General features: G+C 45.4%; 1 protein-coding gene across 2 annotated transcripts; it reads right to left on the reverse strand.

Moving 5' to 3' along the window:
• Positions 1 to 4353: 4353 nt before the first annotated feature.
• On the reverse strand, positions 4354 to 17985 carry LOC146665522 (transcription factor 7-like 1-A). Of its 2 annotated transcripts, none has more exons than XM_085413251.1 (12): positions 16164 to 17985; positions 16004 to 16073; positions 14726 to 14865; positions 9247 to 9324; positions 8466 to 8583; positions 8300 to 8381; positions 7601 to 7675; positions 6741 to 6884; positions 6474 to 6639; positions 5652 to 5759; positions 5529 to 5577; positions 4354 to 5448 (listed from the first exon to the last, which is right to left on the reverse strand). In XM_085413251.1, exons 1-12 carry the CDS (start codon positions 16338 to 16340, stop codon positions 4916 to 4918), a joined length of 1740 nt encoding a protein of 579 aa, XP_085269377.1. In that variant the 5' UTR covers positions 16341 to 17985; the 3' UTR covers positions 4354 to 4915. The 2 variants fall into 2 exon arrangements, with proteins under 2 accessions (XP_085269377.1, XP_085269376.1); XM_085413250.1 differs by having other exon boundaries at positions 4356 to 5448; positions 8300 to 8384; positions 16164 to 17981.
• Between the last annotated feature and the right edge of the window lie 592 nt (positions 17986 to 18577).

The following is an 18577-nucleotide window of genomic DNA, read 5'->3' on the forward strand; positions in this document are numbered from 1 at the left end:
CGCATCTGTTAGCTCTCCACCTGCAGCAGATGTGAAGGTTCAACCCCGCCTTCTGGCACACCTGACAGTGTGGTGGACTGCCCTGGACAGGTGTTGCACAACTATGTTTTTTCCTTTCCTGCAGGTAACACTGGTCACGATGCCCTCAGCTGTTTGAGTTTCACAATGAGTCAACACTCACCTGCAGACCATAAATCCAGCAGTTTGACAGCAGTGACGTGGCCCAGCACACTGCTAGGAATCAGCAACAACTGCAGGTCAAAGGTCAAGATGTGTCCTTCGGCCTGTGAGCAGCTCAGCTCACACATGAAAGGCGTGAGCTGAGTGCCTTTGATGTGTGAGATGAGAATAGCAGATTAGATGTGTTTCACTGTAATCTGAGATTAGCAGAAATGAAAATCTCAGTACAATTTATCATCTCTCCCCAGAGATTTATGATATTATAAACTTTAAATTAAACTTTAATATAAACTTTAATCCAAATTTTAAGGGTTTTTTTTTAATCACTGACTGATAAACAATGGTTTAATTTTTAACAGTTTTATCATCTAAGACAAAAAATTAAAAAACAGCAATTTTTCTGTATTCTTACACTGAACTGACAGTTTATTCTTTTTGGAAATGTGCATAAACTGCCATAAATCACTGGGACACAGTCAGGTTTTTTAAGTGATTTTTACTTTTATTTACTTAAAAAAATTTTTTTATGAAATCTTTAATCTTAGAAAGTATCTGGGGTTATTTCTTGATACAATACTCAACAAAAGACTCAAAAACAACACAAACTTCCACAAATCTACTACAAACTGGAACTGGGAACAACATGCTTTTTTGCACTTTTTGCATCTTGCACGTGTCTTCGTCCTGTTTTGTCTACAATATCCTGAACATAACTTTGTATTGTCTCTGTCCAGTCTTTGTGTATTGTTCATAGATATAGTTCGTAATAGTACCTTTTTAGCTCCTAATTTTACCTCAAAATAAAATTATTTTTATTTGTAATTTCTGGTTTTATATCTCTTCGAGATATACTTCTTATATAATTATAATGAACGAGGGGGCTTGGGGTGAAACGGCATTTTGGTATGCTGTATATTGTGTATATTGTTGTACTGACAATAAAGACCTTAAATCTTGAATCTACATGCCATATCAGTGGGAGAAATGTTTCATCATTATCCAGGTGACTTCTTCAGTCTCAGCTAACTGCAGATTTCCAACCTTATAAACAGGACATCTGCATAATGACTGAAACTAGCACACTAACAATATGAGGTCAATTTATGATCATTCATATGCAAATTGTCATGACCATTGTTACAAAATCAATTCTTTTTTATTCCTCGAGGCATCCAGAGACAGCACCGGACTCAGTAGTCATTTTCACAAAACCTTTATTCATCTTCATTCATCTTCATTTAAGCATCTTCTAGAAGGGGAGACGTGCAAGGCTGGTGTCCCTCTGCAGATCTTCCACTCCTTTGTTTGTTACAGTCAGCTTTATAGAAGCGACCCCATGGTGTGTTGCAAACTCTGTGTTTGTGTGCGTATGCATGAGCACGTGAGTGCCTGTGTGTGCACGTATCCGTATGTCTATGTAAGTGCACGTAAGTGAATGTGTGCGCGTACCTGTGTGTATGTGTGAGTGTAACAGTTTAAGCACTGTGTGTGTGTGTCTCTGTGTACATGACATCCTGCCGGTCATAAAAGTAATCTCACCCAAGCTACACCAAATTCCTCTACACAACATAGAAAACAGAGTTAACATATTTCAAACACTGAGACCCCCACTCTGCATCCACTGGGCCAGTGGCCTCTTGTTGTCTTACATTTACAGATCATGTGGAGAGTCTCCTGCAAACCTACTTCTAAGTTATAACAATTATGAGTTTTTATTAAAGGTACAAGCATCAGCATCAGCAACCCCCAACTGTAGCTTCCTGTCTCCTTTTATGACAGCAGACCTCCAGTGTTAATAAATTTATTTCCCTCTAAACAATTACACACACTCTCAGGCCTAAAGCTAAGCCAAACTGAAACACAGACAAATCCTTCCCTATTCCTCTGATCTAAGCAAATTTAAAACATTATATTGTAATAATGATTTTTTTTGTACTCACACCATTGATCATTGGTCATGAGTACATTCACAGAGTTGGCTGCAATCACAGCATTGTAAGAAAAATGAACCCTTAGGCCCCCTTCTCGGTTCAGAGATGGTCTTTTCCTTGAAAGAAAAAGTGAAAGTCAGTTTCAGTCTAGCAGAATCAGGTTTACTGCTATCAGGACGTCTTTGATCTCTCACCAGGACGTCTGCACATCTTTGTTCTCCATGATCTACGGCGCCCTCCAGAGGTCAGGTGATGGAAGAGCTTCATTAACTTACATTAAGGCCTCAAGACCTTACCCCCTCAACTCTCCATGATTGTGCTTCGGGTGGAGGCCTCTTGCTGTTTAAATCAACCTCTTCCTCCCCGTTGTTGTCAAGTGTAGCTAATATGGGGTTTCCTGTCCATGATCACAGGGTTTTTACCTGACAGCATGAAGCAGCATGAAGCAGCATGAAGCAGCATGAAGCAGCATGAAGCAGCATGAAGCAGCATGAAGCAGCATGAAGCAGCATGAAGCAGCATGAAGCAGCATGAAGCAGCATGAAGCAGCATGAAGCAGCATGATGCGGCTGATGTACCTTCAGCTGTGTGAATTGTGTTCAGTGTTCAGGCCCAGATTAGAGTCAAGGTCTTTCCTTCGAGCTCCTCTGCCGGGTCTTTGTCGGAACAGGGTGACACAGGAAACTCTTACCTGCTCAGAGAGCACTGGGCACCTTCCAGAGCACAACTGCACCTAAAACGGCAGAAACTCAAACCTCAAATATTTGGTGAGTGATGTTCATGTAATGGTCCAGCAGCGGCTCTGAGTTTGGAGGAAATGTAATGAACAAGTTTATCATGGTTGGTTTCAGTCCAGCAGGTTCAGGTATTCATGACTGGACTCCTGGTTGAGCTTTTGAATCTGGAAGTGCTGTGCAACACTGCAAACATTGGTATTGATCCAATACCAAGCAAACTAAGAGCAGTATTTCTGGTTCTAATACTTTTAACCAGCTGATGTAGGGGAGAGCAGTGTGTCATTATTTATGAGCTTTTTTTTTCTTTTACATTTGCCAAATTCTGAACACATTTTAATTAACACTAAACAACGACAGCATTGTGATTTTTACTACTTATGATGATTAGTTAACAGTTTTCTTACATATTGATGCTGTGTTTTGTAGAGCTGGGGTGTAAATGTGCCCGTTTTTAAAGGCCAGCGTCTGTTGTTTAAATGTGCTAAAGACTGTAAACGACTGACGTTTATTCTTTCATAAAAAGATTAAAACATTAATTTAACACAGCTCAGTGGGATACAGTGTGGTTGGGTTAATTGGTGATTCTAAATGCATGTAGGTGTGAATGTAAGTGATTGGTTCACGCCCCACCCCCATGACCATGACCTGCAGAAGACAATGTAGGTATGGGTGGGCGGTGGGATACATACTGGACTTTGAGAAACAAAGCATGGATCCGATACTGGCACCAGTGTTGGTATCGATATGCTGCCCACCTCTAACCAAACACGGATTTTCAGGAATCTTACCTTCAGGAAGGGTCCATGTTTTTCCTTACAACCTCACGGAGAGGAGCCACACTTCTAAAGAACATTCAGGACCTTTTTTACCTTCCTGTGAACGCAGTTACAGATATGTTAATGTTTTAATGACTTTAATCTCAGAACACAGCAGAGCTCTTTAAATTTGAGTTTCTGTACAGATTATAATTTTACAAGGAAAACTTGGATCATCTCTACACATTATCCAAGGTTTTAACTTTTGATGACTTTAATCTACCTTTTTTGTCACCTGCCACACTTTAACAGCCACTGTTAAAATGTGGCACAGATTATTGGGGCCCCCTCACCGTTACTTCCTGAGAGAGTCGCCCTTTTTTGTGATAAATTTCTGTATTTAAATGTTGGATTTTCCAAGTATATTTTCTTTTGCTGAGTGTTTCTCAAAACCTTTTTCCTAAATCTTTCCAAGACATTAACGTCAGTGGAATCAAGGCTATGACCACATGTACACGAGTTTATTATTTTTCCCAAATTAGTTTTGGAAAATGTTTTTGTCCTCATAAAACCAAAACAAAAAAATAACCTCAAGGTCTGTGGAGCTGGACAGAGCAGTAGGTGGTGACATAACCATATCCAACAAATAATTCAGCTTGATCCAAAAACACAGCACAGAGGCCAAGTTTTCTTTTTCCTTCGTCTACACATAAAACACTGAAACTCTGGAAGCAACAAAGAAAAAGCCTGCGTGTAGTAAAGTACCGTGTATGTGTGCACCTTTATTTTTCTTGTTTAGTCTCAGAGATGAAGCTCGTTTTCTTTATAATTCATGACGTCAATGTCGGACATTATCTAGGCTTGATTCTTTCAAAATATTCCTGACTCTGATTCCATAGGGACTCGGATAATCTGCTGCAAACAGTAAACGAGATAAAAACAATGGGGCGTGATGTTTCGATGATGATCTTTGACCCCAGAGTCAGAGCCTGTCGGACGCTGCACACAGAGAGCTCTGAAACTTCAGGTGAGAGCTGAGTGAAGGTTTATTGACAAAGAGGAGGAAACAGGAAATCTGTTTACACTCAAAACTACCAGGTAAAAAAAGCATGTTAAACAAACTAAGCCCCGCCCCCTCACGTTACTTCCTGAAAAAGTGTAAAAATAGTTCCTTGGAGTCCGAGGTGCAGTCAAATATTGACCAATTACACGTCCTTTTATTCTCGTACAAACATGACACGGATAGAAAAGAGCATAAAAAACAGTGGCGGTAAAAACGAGGTCAGAATTTATATTTTTCTCACGCCGTTCGTCACGGCTGATTGGTTCTTCGGAGCTGCTGAGTTAAGGCACCGTGAGAGCTCGAAGAGGTAGGAGGCGGGGCCAGGAAAGGCTGAGAGCGTAGAGGAGGGGGCCGTTGTGGAGGGGACGAGGCGGTGTTGGAGGAGGGCGTGGAGGGGCCCGTGGTGATGGTGGCGCGGTTCAGGGACAGTGGTGGCCGCTGGGGCTTGGTGGTAAGGGAGAGCGGCTGCAGCTGCTCGGGGTACGGTGACGTGTGCCCACTGAAGGACGACGAGTGTGTGTGCTCCGTGTGCGTCGGCGCCGGGGCAGCGGGCGAGGCCAGCGACGTGGTGGGAGTCGCGGGAGAGTCCAAGGAGGAGGCGGGGCTCGCCTGTGACAGGTGGGTGTGTGTCAGGTGAGAGACGGTGTGCGGCTGCGTCAGGTGATGGCGCGCGTGTGCAGTCTGTGTGTGCGGTGGAGGCGGCGGTGGGTCCTCGGCTCCCACGGAGACACGAGGCCTCTTCAGCTGCGGGGGGAAGTTGTCTGACGGTGCCGCCGCGGCAACTGAGGAGCAGACGCACAAAAGTGACATCATTGTGACATTTTCTACATCGTCACAAAGAAAACAGCAAACATTGCCTCACCTTCGAGCTTCATCTCCATCCTCGCCCTCTTCCTCTTCTTCTTCTTCCCCTGCAGGAAACGAGCCGTGAGCACGTCAGCTGACACGAACATGTGACACATGATCACGCGACTTTTATACTCACATAGTTGTCTCTGGCCGACCAGCCGGGGTAAAGCTTGGAGTGCAGGAGCCTCTCTTGGCGTGCCAGCTCGTAGTATTTGGCCTGCTCGTCCTTCGTCAGTGAGTGCCACTGAGGACGGAAAAAACACAGCACACACGTGAAAAATGACGAATCCACGAACACGGAAAACAAACAAACAAACAAACAACCCACCAATCAGATTCAATCTAAACTTATTTATATATACTTATATTTATTTACAGCCCTGCAGGACTCGGCCACAGTGAGGAGGAAGAACCCTCTTTTAACAGGAAGTAGGATCAAGAAGGGACAATCTACCTCATCACATGACTTTACCATTATTTTAGCTGTGATGAAATGATTTCATCATAACTTTGAATGTTTGATGATTCAGAGAATCTTACAACTTTCCTTTATGTAATTTTGATAAAGTTTAAATCTCAAACATGAAACTGATTTGATCCTTTCTGAACTTCAGTTTCTTCAATTCATCCCGACGGCTTTATGACGCTACACCTGACATCACTTTCTCCATAATGTCACTAAGAGTGACCTCTGACCTCCAACTTTCTGTCCAAATGACAACTTAATTATTAAAATTTATTTTATTCATAATTGTCTTGATTTATGAATCAAGAATAAAAACTTGATTTATTCTGAAAACATCACAGCTGTCAATCATTTTACATTTTAAATGTGAAATAAATGTAAATATGAAAACATGAATATTTGAACATGAATATGTGAATAAAATGTGTCTGGAACGTTAAAATGCGTAAAGACATTAGACTAAAAATTAAGCTCCGCCCCCTGGTGCAGTACCCTCTGTCCGAGGATCTGGTTGATGGACGAGCTCTCCTTCACTTTGCACATGGCGACCACTTTGGGCCGCTCCTCCCTCATGTACAGCATAAAGGCGTTCAGCGGCTTCTTGATGTGCAGCTTTTTGTCCTCGTCGCCCTCGCGCTTTGTTTCAGGCGTCGCCTTCCTGTGGGGACACAGGCGTGAGACGGGTGAGCGTAACCTTGGTGACAAAATGGGTGGGAGGAGCAGCTGCTGGAATTAAACTGTGAGGCCATTTATTTTTACCTTGGCTGAACGCTGCTGGCCCCGCCTTCGTCGCAGCTATCACTTTCAGGCTCCTGCTTGACTCTGGTGCGGACGATGGCGGGGTGGGGGACGGACAACTGAGGGGTGGGCACCAAGCGAGGAGAGAAGCTGCTCGACACCAGACTGAACAGAACAGGGAAAGGTTAAATACTACTGGATCATTAACAAAGCAACAATTCAAGGAGTGCTGCTACGTCCCATATCTGAGCATGTACTAATAAAAGCGTCACACAGACAGAATGGTTTATGAATGGTATACAGTTGGTATATTGTTGAATTCCAACAGTGAAATAAAGCACGCAGAATAGAAAATGAGACGACAACAAAGAAAATGCTATTTTCCATTAACTTTCATGCTGAACTGAGGAAATATGAACCACATATTTTGAATACCACAAAAAACAAGAAACTGCATTAAATATGGACATGTTTATTTTAACACCTACTTTGCCCTGAAGAGTCCAGGATAATATATGTTAATTAAATCAGCTTGAGCTATAACACTTTCAACAATGTGAGAAAACTGGCCTGGCTCACCTGTTTTTAAAATATGAATCTGGATTTTTTTTCTTTAGGTTTTGTTTTATTTTGTTTATTTGTCATTTTAACAAAATAAACCCACAATAATCCAAACTGACTCGAAATGTAAAGCTTTTACTTTGCTAACACAACATCGTGATCCCTCAAGGTGTCCTGAAGCCTGAGGAGTAATACGAGGAACTCTGACATGAGGCGATAAGGTGCGAGGATCACGCTTCACTTCAGCCGCAGTGAGCAGGTGGAGCTGATTCAAAATACACATGAGCATCAAAACGGCGTGTTTAGTCTCGGTCACTTACCTCGACATGGAGGCGTTCATGGCGAGTGCTGCCGGCGAGAAGCCCCCGGCCATGGGGTACATATGCTGGCCCTGCCTGCAGACAGAAACACGAGCAGATGTGAGGACTTCTTGTTAGCTGACAACCGTGTAACGTGTGCAGAAACCTCTCGCCAGCCCCACGACTGGATCTGCCGATGAGGACGGCCGAGGAGGTGGGCGTGTCCCCTCAGTGTTTAAGGCCGGGGCTTTTCCTGGAAGCATTGCTCTGATTCTCCAGCTTTTACCCAGTTTTAGGTAAACACGAGCCTGTGTTATTCAGCAGCTGATTGTACAGGTACGGCAGGTTTCACATGAATCGTCGTGATGCCGTGTTTTTATGACTTCCTGGTCGGTGGGAGCCTTCAGGTTGAACTGGATCAACAAACAGAAAGTTCAGCTCCTCGCACTCGCTCTGTCGCTTCCTCATTCATAACTGTGCCAGAAGAGCTCAGCTCTGATTGGCTGAAAGGGTCACTGCAGAGCATCAGTGATCCATGTCAGCAGTGGTACTTCAGTACATTTCCTCTGTGCTTCCATGTGACTGAGTTTTTTTCTCTGCCCTCAGAAACAGCATCATTGTTTCCTCTGAGGGCTGTGATGTAATTGTGAGATTACCATGGAAACCCTGAACCGTGTGTGTGTGTATGTGTGTGTTTGTGTGTGTGTGTGTGGTACTCACAGCCATCCCAGAGGGTGTGGGATCTGAGGCATGGCTCCGGGGGAGACCGGGTAGCAGGAGGCGTGAGGAGACCGGGACACCCCTGCTGCAGAGACAACTCAGCTTCATGCTTCAGCTTCACCATCATGCCCACAGGATTAAAGATGGAGGCAGGGATGCCGCTTACCTGCTTCAGGAGAGAAGCCAGGTGAGGTCCTCGGTGGGGAGAAGGCCTCGGGGCTATAGGACAGCAGTGGGTGGAGGTGGGACACGTGGGGATGCTGCACTATCGGCACACTGCTGGACTGCAAATGGACAGAGACAGCAGCTAAGAGGCAAAGATGAATATGAGATTATAATCTCAGGGTTCTGGATTATTGTATCAGAGGAAGGACAGATTATTTTCTTATAAACAGCTCTTCGTGTTACTGATGCTTCAGGGCGACTCCCCGACCCAGGCCTTGGTCTGACTCTACCTGTGACATTACTGTAATACTGCTATGTGAGGGTGACTCAGTAACAGGGAAGCAGTTAGCGGGATTAGCGCAGAGCTGGAAGAACAGAATGATCGGATTAAAGCTTTCTGACGGCTCTTCTGTATGCAGATCCACCAGGATATCATTAAAACTGCAACATCAGAAGAATGAAACTCAAAGAAGTGAAGAAGAGATGGATGAAATGGCTGTGTTTGTCCACCAGAGGGCGCACTACAACTACAAAGGCCGAGCAGCTGATCGGGGCAGTAAATAAATAAGTGCACTCTCCATAAGAGGCTGTGCACATCGCCCTGATTTACAGCGTGGTGATGGTGAGGATGAGAAGGAGCACAGTCCGGCTTGTTTTAACCTCACATGTTGAATCAGTGACTATCTCCATGACAACATGATAAACTGGAGAAACATCATCCTCCACCTGCCTGAGAACCAATCAGGACGGAGCTGATGTTAGTTTCATCTCTAAGCTCTTACCAGGTGTGAGGGAGTCGCTGTGTCTCTGACGGATGCTCTTCCTGGGACGTCGAGCAGCGGCCACTGAAAGGGCAGGTACTGTGGACACACACACACACACACACACACACACACACACACACACACACACACACACACACACACACACACACACACACACACACACACACACACACACACACACACACGTTGGTCATGATTTCTCTGCAATATTTACCAGTAATCCCAGCACTGACACAAATCTGGATGAAGGGATTAAAGCCCGAAGGAAATCATCTTCCTCAGCCTAATAAAGTCTTTGCTGAAGGCCACGTCTGAGTTTACTCCCAGCAGGTCGGACTAATCCACAGAACGCCCACAGGAGCAGCCTCCGGCCTCAAACTCACCGTGAAATGTAAACTCATCACCGAGGTCTCCCACCTTATGAAAACGAAGCAAACTTATTGGTGGAGGAACTGAAAGGTCAGACTTTTGCAGACTTTAGCTAAGCTGGCTGAGCACCGCGTGTTCCAGCAGCTCTGTCATAACTGACCAAACTCCATCAATGCTGGAACGAAAGCTGCTCAGACACGTTTCACCTAAGCCTCGTCTGAGCAACGCCACACAGGGAGAACCCGACACTCCCACTTCTGTTTTCATCCAAGTGAAGCTTCAACACGTGTGTCCAAGAACACGTTCACAGATCAGGTTCATGTCTGCAGGAGAACAGCTCACAGGAAGTCATATTACACCATCTGGACACCTCGTTTCCTCACATCAGGATGAACAAACTCACTGCTGCAGCGGCACCAAAGTGTGTGTGTGTCCGGGCTCTGAACACACACGGTGCATCTTTACTTTAACAGCTGCACTGAAACACTCTGACCCACCTGGATGTTCAGGTGAATGCTGATAATGTGCAATGACCTGGCTTACACAGGAGGAAGAAGAGGGACAGATTAGATCTAAACCAAAGTTGTTCTGACCCCACCCCTTCCACAAACTCACACCCCCATCCCCCTCACTTTATCAAATGTAAACAGACCCCAGGTGCTCAGTCCTCCAATCAGCTGTGATCCCTGACCCTTAACCACAGGACCACTGTGACTGATGTGCCTTCTGGACTGCAGTGACATCACCACCAAGCACCTGAGCAGGTGAGCAGTACGTGCTCAAAGTCCACAAAACACCATGAACCACCAATAAGAACACAGCTCTTATCTGCTCCCACGCTCTGTAACAAGCATGTAAACACACACACACACACTGCAGTGAGATGACTTCCTTTGCATCGTCTCACTTTCCGCCTCGCTTGTTTACACAGAGCGGTGCAACACCTAGTGGTAGGCAGTGTCATAACATAACAGGAAGTTACTGAGTAGGACTTTCTGTTGCAGACTAGCCAGAGCAGTAGAGTCTGAACATCTCCATGACTTGCTGCGATCTCCGGGTAGAAGAATGACGGCAGCTTCCTTCCAGAGTCCAACCTCAGGGTTACCGAGGCACTCCAAAATAAACAAAGCAGACCCCTCCCCCTCTCAGGGAAGTAGTGCTGCGTAACCCTGAGTGAAAAAGAGGCGTGCTGATGGTGGCAGGATGCCCTGGGTGGATTCAGAAGCGTTGGCTCACGGCGCACAGCAGACATGTTTGGCCTGACTTACGTCCACAGCTCAGCTGCGTCAGTTGCTTAGTCATCCAGCTGCTTTTAGGGTCCTGAAGATGCTCCACCTCAACCTGCAATTCCAGCCTGAATGGAGCTCCTTTCTGTAGGTCTCTGGGGGTCCACCTACACCGTGCTGTGGGATGGAGGAGGCAGTGATTGTGGTCGAGGTGGTTTTCGCTGTCCAGCTGTTGGAGGTTATTCTGGAGCGATGATTGGCTGAAGCAGAACCATGGTGCTGTGGTCTTTTCTTATGGATGTAATGGCCTTCGTTTCCTGGAGGGCGAGGTTGGGAGGAGCAGTCCACCCTGACTGCTGATCTGAGTCTGGGAGGTGAAGACACCTATCAAGCTGCTGCCTTGTCTTCCTGTTCTGGTCCTGATGGTCCGGGTTCTGCCTCGGGATCAGATGAAGGAGACGCCTTCAGTTTGATGATGTCAGAGCGTGTGTCATGAACCATCAGTCTGACCCAGATCTGCAGCGAGCAGCAAGAACTTCCTGTTTCCTCCACGTTTGGGAATAAACTGTTTCTGTTCTGTGTACAGGAACACAGTGAAGAAAGCAGAACTGTGTGTGTGTGACTGTGTGTTAGTGTGTGTGTCCCTCTGTGTGTGAGGGTGTTTAAACAGGTTGTCCTCCTGGTATTTTAAGACTCTGCAGACAATATGAAGGAAAACAAAGGAGCTGTGGGACTGTCTGGCCTGCTGAGAGGGACCAACTTTAACTAAACACACACACACACACACACACACACACACACACACACGGCCGGCTTTATCAACAACCTTTTAAAGCCCAGCCCCCTCGGTCCTCCTGCTTCCATTCACTACAGCTCAGGTGTGACTGACTGCAAGCCATCTCAGCCAATCAGTCAGATGCTGATTACAGCACTGCAAACAGACGAGAAGCTCTGTGTGTAAAATAAGAATCACCAACACTTCACCAGCGTGTCCCCACAGGTCTGAGATTCAACTCAAAACAGAGACACTGAAAACAGCACATCAGACTGGTTAAACTGGTTCAAGTTGGGATTAAATCCAAAGCTCACACAAAAATATAGATATAATAAAAATATAATCATCGTGTTGTTTTCTGTTCTGCAGAGGCTTCTATGCAGACATTCAGACACCACCCCACAGAGCAGGTGGAGAACCAGCTGTAACCTCAGGCTAAAAGATTAAAGTCGGAAAGCTGCAGTTCCTCTGACGGCCAGCAGGCGAGGCCCACACTGAAATGTCCAACTTTGGGAGAAATGATTGGTCACTTGGATGAGTGACTGAAAATTCATGTGTAGATGAACACATTCACTTTTTTGGGACTGGCTGACTGAACATCATCAAGACAGTACAGCAGACATGAACATGCTTCCAAACCTGCTCTCCTGTCACGTGTTTATAAATCCATCCATCCTCTTCTGCTTATCCGGGACCAGTTGCGTGGGCAGCAGCACAACAGCACAAGCAGAGAAAGCCCAGACCTCCCTCTCCCCAGCCACCTCCTCCAGCTTGTCCGGGAGAACACCAAGGCGTTCCCAGGCCAGCTGAGAGATATAATCTCTCCAGCGTGTCCTGTGTCTGCCAGGTGGTGTTTATAAATCACCAGTTTAAACACCAATGATGATGTCACAGTGCCCCATCAATCTTTTGTATACAGTCTATGCACTAACCTGCAAAGGGCCTGAGTGTGTGGGCAGCTTTAAATGGAGATATTCGCATGTATCAACATGCACGTGTTACCAAAAAACAGGACTGACACGCTCAAATTACGCCCCACACACACACACACACACACACACACACACACACACACACACACACACACACACACACACGCACACACACACACACCTTCTTTCAGATCCTTGAAGCTAGTGTATTTGCAGTGTCTATGTATGCAGTGTGTGTGTGTGTGTGTGTGTGTGTGTGTGTGCACATGCGCATGTTTGCAGTGCCCGATTAATGACAGCCTCTGACCCGCCCTCAGACTGCCAGGCACACCTCCTCCTCCTGCTCCTCCAAAACACTGAGGCTACGTCCACACTAATGCGTTTTTGTTTGAAAACGCATCGTTTTCTCTCCGTTTCGGCCTCCTGTCCACACTGAGACGGCGTTTTCCTCAAGGAAAAATGCAGCGTTTTGAAAACGCTCTCGAAAACGCATACATTTCAAAACGGAGCTGTCCAGTCGCAGTGTGGACACTGGAAAACGCAGACTTTCTAAAACGATGACGCATTTTAGTCATGTGACCAACTAAACAAAGATAGCGGAGGGCATTATACAGCAGTTGCTTTGATTGCTCTCAATTTTGACAGCCCTAAAAAAAGATTAATATCAGTTTGTACATGCTCCAGGTAGCTTTTCTTCAAATTCTTTAATTCTCACTCACTTTTGCGAATGCGCAGGACTGGAACATAAGCGTTTTGGGCCGTTTCAATGTGGACGCACAACTCTGTGAAAACGACTGAAAACGCAAGTGTAGACGCGGAGCGTTTTCAGACGAAAACGCTGTTTTCAAATCTATCTGTGCTAGTGTGGACGTAGCCTGAGAGGGGTGCAGGAGGTCTGAACTGTGAGCAGAGCAGAGATACCTGTGCTCTTTCACACCTGAGCAGCATCACCAGACTGCAGGTGTGGCTCGTACCCGACACCTGGACCCGGCTCTGGTCTTTCAGCAGCTGCATAAAGGCTTCCTTTGCTGTCTTGTGTAATCTCAACAATGAACATAACCCACTTTTGGTTATCACACATGTAAAATAATTTGAAGAGAAATTACAAAAATGAAATTTTTCTGAACCTGAAATCCACTGCGGAGTCAGTTTTATCCTGATGCTCTTTTCTCAGTGTTTCTGTCAAAAGACGTTTCAGTAGCCGGAGGCCGAACTGCGACTTAGCTAACCAGCTCTCGGGTAATGATAACAATAACAAACCCACCTGAGAGCTTTCAGACTTTAAACACACAGGAGAAGGAAAGAAACCCCAGACCTGGGTTCCTGGGAATACTCGGCTGTAAAACTGACATGAAATGTGGCCTCAGGGGGAAAATGATTTATTTGTGACAACCTCAGGGAGTGGCACCAATCATCCTCCACCTCTGGTGCCAGGATAACAACTGGACAACTCTGCCCTCCCAACACAGTGGTCCCTAAAACAGCATCCATCTTTCCTCCAGTCTGTCATATCGACTCTTTTTAAACCGCATCACAAACTTCCAGATCAGGCTGAACAACCGTAAAACCACCTTCTCGTCATCATCCACTTTGCTCTGTAACCACGGTTTGCTTTAAGCCCCGCCTCTACCCAAGAGCAGCCTTCAGATCAGAGCCCCTCACCGTCACACTGCATTAACCTCTAATCCCAGCTCGCCAACCCCAAGCTACAGCAGCTAATCTGCAGCTCGTCACTGAGCTCGACCTGCCCAACCACACACGCGCGCGCACACACACGCTCGTGCACGCAGCCTTCAGGTGAGTCAGCGTGATTTTCGTCTCTGCTGCGGCCTTCTGTCGTGTTAAAGTGTGTCACGTGAATGGCTTCATGTGCATGAGCGTGACTGAGCTGTACCAACTGTAAGTACACATCTAAAAATAAATCACCTAAAAAAGTAAATAAATAAATAAACAAAAATAAAAATCCTCAAATTGATAAAATATTTGAAAAACAGAAAATCTATTTAAAAAATTCAATAATAAAATTTAAAATTCTATAGATAACATTTTATGTTTTTCAGATAGCATTGACAAAAATCAAAAAAAAAAAAAAAATGTAATTAAAATCTGAATGAAAATGAAAAATGAAAGCCAAATGAAAAAACACTTTCAGCATCTCTGTGTCTGCGTCTTACCGTTCGGGCACCTGCCGTCAGGGCTCCATTGGCGAGGTACGGGCTGCAGAGGTTCCCGAGGTCAGGGAACATGAAGAACGGGTACCCGACGTAGGGCGAGGGCTGGAGGACGCCTCCATCACGCTGCTGCTTCCTCAGAGCTGAGAAATAGATAAAAAGGATCAACAGTGCACGCTGACCTGAGACCAGTTCAAGTTCAGGCTCACATTCAGTTCAGCTTTTACAGCCCAAGACCTGAATCAGATTATTAATCAGCTGCATCTCCAGTGAAACCCTCATTCTGATTAAGATCAGGAATTTACGACGCCAAACACCCTCTGACTTCACCGCACTGCTGGAAGCAGGAAGCTTACACGTGTAAGCACAAAAATGTCGGCTAAAATAAATCAATGCCAAAAACAAAATTTAAATCAAGCTAATGAAAAATTTCTTTTAAGTAATTTATCATTACTAAAATATCTAATTAAAATAAATAAAGTGTTCTAAAAGAGCCAATGAGAGAGATATAAAATACTGAATATTTGTAGCAAAAATTTAAACCCCCCCAAAATGATTAATATTTAAAAAAATAAACAAACATTATATGACAGAAATATGCATGAGAAATAATATTAATATTTAAATATAAAACAATAATTTTAATTAATATTAATATTTATTATTTTGTATATATTACATTACATTTAATATAAAATGTTACATTCCAAATGTACTTAAATGTCTAAAAGACATGAAACACACTCAATATAATTAAAATAAGATTCCAACAAAGTCAGGAGCAAATACATGAAGACAAGTCAAGTTGTCCAAGAAATTACATTAACCCAATAAAATTTTCTAAAACAATTAAAACAGTCAAAATATTTGCAATGAACTAAAATATATAGCAAATAAACATAATAAGTGTTTGTAAATATAACTGCTAATAGCTCTCTGAGACACCCAGAAATATTTATATAAATAATGTAAACATAAATGTGGCATTATCCTTTAAATGCAGAAAAAATGTGCTTAAAATATTAATAAGAAAGGTCAGACATGTTTACAAATACAGAAACATGGGTGTAAAATAGGGCTAGAAATAAAACAAATCTAAATGACAATAGAGGATTATGTCAATAAAGTACCCAGAAACACCTGGACTCTTACAGGTGTGTCTCTTGGAGGTTTCACCTGGTCTCAGGTACACAGAGCTCCGTGTCCAGGTGTTCTGCTGCTGGAGACCATCTCCCTCCCAGCGGGCTCATAAACTTCATAAAGCAGCACTGTGGCTCTTACCTTCCTCGCTCAGCTGGCTCTGCCTGCCCCTGCTCACCACACCTGGACGGGGCTCGGGGCGCCGGTCTGCCTGCACAGAGGAGCACACGGGGAGGGTAAACACAGCGCCGATAGCCCGCTGGGGTCCCGGCTGCCCCGCTGTGGCCCCGCTTTGACTCACCTCTGAGTCCGAGCTGCTGTTGGTCTCTGACTCGTTGACCAGGGAGGACTTGACGTCGTCCAGATCTCGCTCGGCGGACACGTTGCGCTTCTCCTCCTGCTCACCTTCGTCTTTGAAGGCGATGAGCTCGTCGCTGGCTCCCAGGTCGTCGCCGTCCTCCCGGCTCAGCTGCGGCATGGCTGGACGCTAACGACGGCTAACACTAGAAGCGACTTAAGGGCTAACTCGCAGTTAGTACACAAAAGTCCCGGAACACCGAAGCCCTCTCCCAGGAAAGTAGTTAGCTAAGGTCAACTGTGCGGGACCTCCTCAAAGTCAGCGTTAACGCCAACTTAACGGCTTTTTCTATCCGTTTAAACCGTTAAATAAACAGAAAACTCCCCCAACAGCTAGCTTACATGCTAGCTAGCTCCGTGCGGCGTTCACGGACACTTCAGCTTCAGGCGTCGAATTCCTGAGGAGCGCGGTCCTCCTTCAGCCGAGCTCCTCCAAGAAAAACCTCCTTACAAAAGCAAAGTCTCAGCCACAGATGCTTCAATGATTTTAAAACACCCCGTCCCACCAAACATGAAACTAGAATTTTAAATCCTTCACGGACGGACCGTCGACATCTTAATAAGCAAGCCCGAAAAGTTCATGTCCCCCTGTGTGCAGTTACTGCTCCAGCGGAGAAAGTGGAAGGCCTGCCCACGGTGATCCCTGCATCGTTAGTCCGCTCTGAAACGTGCATAATTCCGCACACCGCTGCGGTTTTACTCTGCTCGTTTCCGCATATCGCGCAGTTTGCTGATTCAAGACGATCACTGGAGGCGTGGGAACGGAGACGGGCTGCACTCAAGTGGAGTGGAAGGAAAAGACTGCGGGGGTGGAGGCTGGAGGAGCAGGGGACCTGCACTGGCCCCGGATCAGTTCACCGGAGCCGGGTGCACGGGGCCGCGGGCTGAGCTGATCCCGGATCAGGCACAACAGGTTGATCCTATCTGCGCGCAGAGGAGGAGGAGTTCACACGGAGAAAAGGAGACTTTCAGAGTTTAAAGGAGCAGTTCGACACTTTGTGCCCTCACGGACTGAAACGGGACACACTTCCACCGCAGATGCCGAGCACAGACCCCGGGCCTCAAATTCCGCACTCTGCAGCTCCTCCAGCGGCCAGCAGGGGCGCCAGCGGCGGGTCAGCCCCAATACACTCCCGTGTTAACGTGTCCGACATTTACAGCAGAAATAAACGCGTTTACAGCAAACATACATATACACACACACTTGTTTTCATATCATAACCCCAATACTAAGACCACATTTTGAGTCTCAAAAATATATTTTTCTTGTTTGTCTGCCAATATTCACTAACTACTACCTAAGTAGTAGCAAAACTGTAAAAAATGGGATGTAAACTGGAAATAGAGAAAGTTCACCTTCAAAGTAAAAGTCAGGGTTGCAGTTAACATCTTTCATAAGGCAAAACTTTTATGTTGAAGTCTCCATATCCACTTTATGTCCCGCTCAGGTAGTAGTTTGATTTTGATTTTGATTTGATTTTTATTGATTAGCATTCAAATATCTCAGTGAAGACAGAACAAAGATCTACCACAAAGCACGAAAGCATGAGACAAGGCTAATCAAAAGGTAGTGATTATTTGCGGACAAAAACTACAAACATTTAATACTACAGACACAGGCGGCTGTGGCTGCTAGCTGTCTGCTGTCTTCATCTCAGCAGGTATCTGTATAAACAATATTGGGAGCAGACTTTCCAGAGAGTCTGAAATCCGGGTTGGATGAGTGAAAGTCTGTTAATTAGAGCTGTACCTGTCCAAATGTCGCCCCCACATATATAAAAGTGTTATGAGCCCAGCGGGAGCTCTTGGATGGTCTGTTAGTACAGTAACTTCACAGCAGCCATTTTATTGGCCTCATGATGTCATTAAAAATGCTCCAAAAGGCTCCGAGAGCCACAAACATGGTCCAGAGGTCCAGTTAGCAGACAGCTAGCAGCTAGAGCCACCTGTGTCACCATCAACCTGCCAAAGGGGCCACGGCTGTAGTAATGCAAACTTTAAGCCTTAATCCAATTTAAACAGGTGAGTGTAGGAATAATAAATTGGTGAATGGCACAAGTTGTATAAATGCTTTAAAATTAGGAGTCTATTGGGACGGACTCACTGCTGTCTCTGCTGGACGGAAGAGGAGCTGCAGCTCACAGGTCTCTGTTTCAGTGGGATCGTGTGGATCTGGCTCTGGATTGGAGGAAACGAGGTAAAAACAGCTGGCACACCGATACCGTCTGTCCGGTATCAGTTTCTGCTGCACATGAGCACAGTGATGGGTTGTGGTTCTAGAAGGCAGAACCGTTTTGGCCCGAGCGCTGCGCGTGTGTTTGTGAAACGTTGGGATGCGTTTAGGGCCGGTTTGGAGCT

The sequence above is a fragment of the Rhamphochromis longiceps genome, linkage group LG7, assembly GCF_057381845.1.
Source record: "Rhamphochromis longiceps isolate RC_006_pf linkage group LG7, R_longiceps_female_GT1.1, whole genome shotgun sequence".
In the NCBI taxonomy this organism is placed as follows: Eukaryota; Metazoa; Chordata; class Actinopteri; order Cichliformes; family Cichlidae; genus Rhamphochromis; species Rhamphochromis longiceps.

Bases quoted from the DNA above. Each gene is read 5' to 3' on its own strand.
- LOC146665522 (XM_085413250.1), bottom strand. From the start codon at position 16,340: ATGCCGCAGCTGAGCCGGGAGGACGGCGACGACCTGGGAGCCAGCGAC. The intron at 8,584-9,246 runs GTAAGAGCTTAG...GTCCATTTGCAG, and splicing joins CAGCGACTCCCTCACACCTG to TCCAGCAGTGTGCCGATAGT. The intron at 5,449-5,528 runs GTGAGGCAATGT...TCTGCTCCTCAG, and splicing joins GATGGAGATGAAGCTCGAAG to TTGCCGCGGCGGCACCGTCA.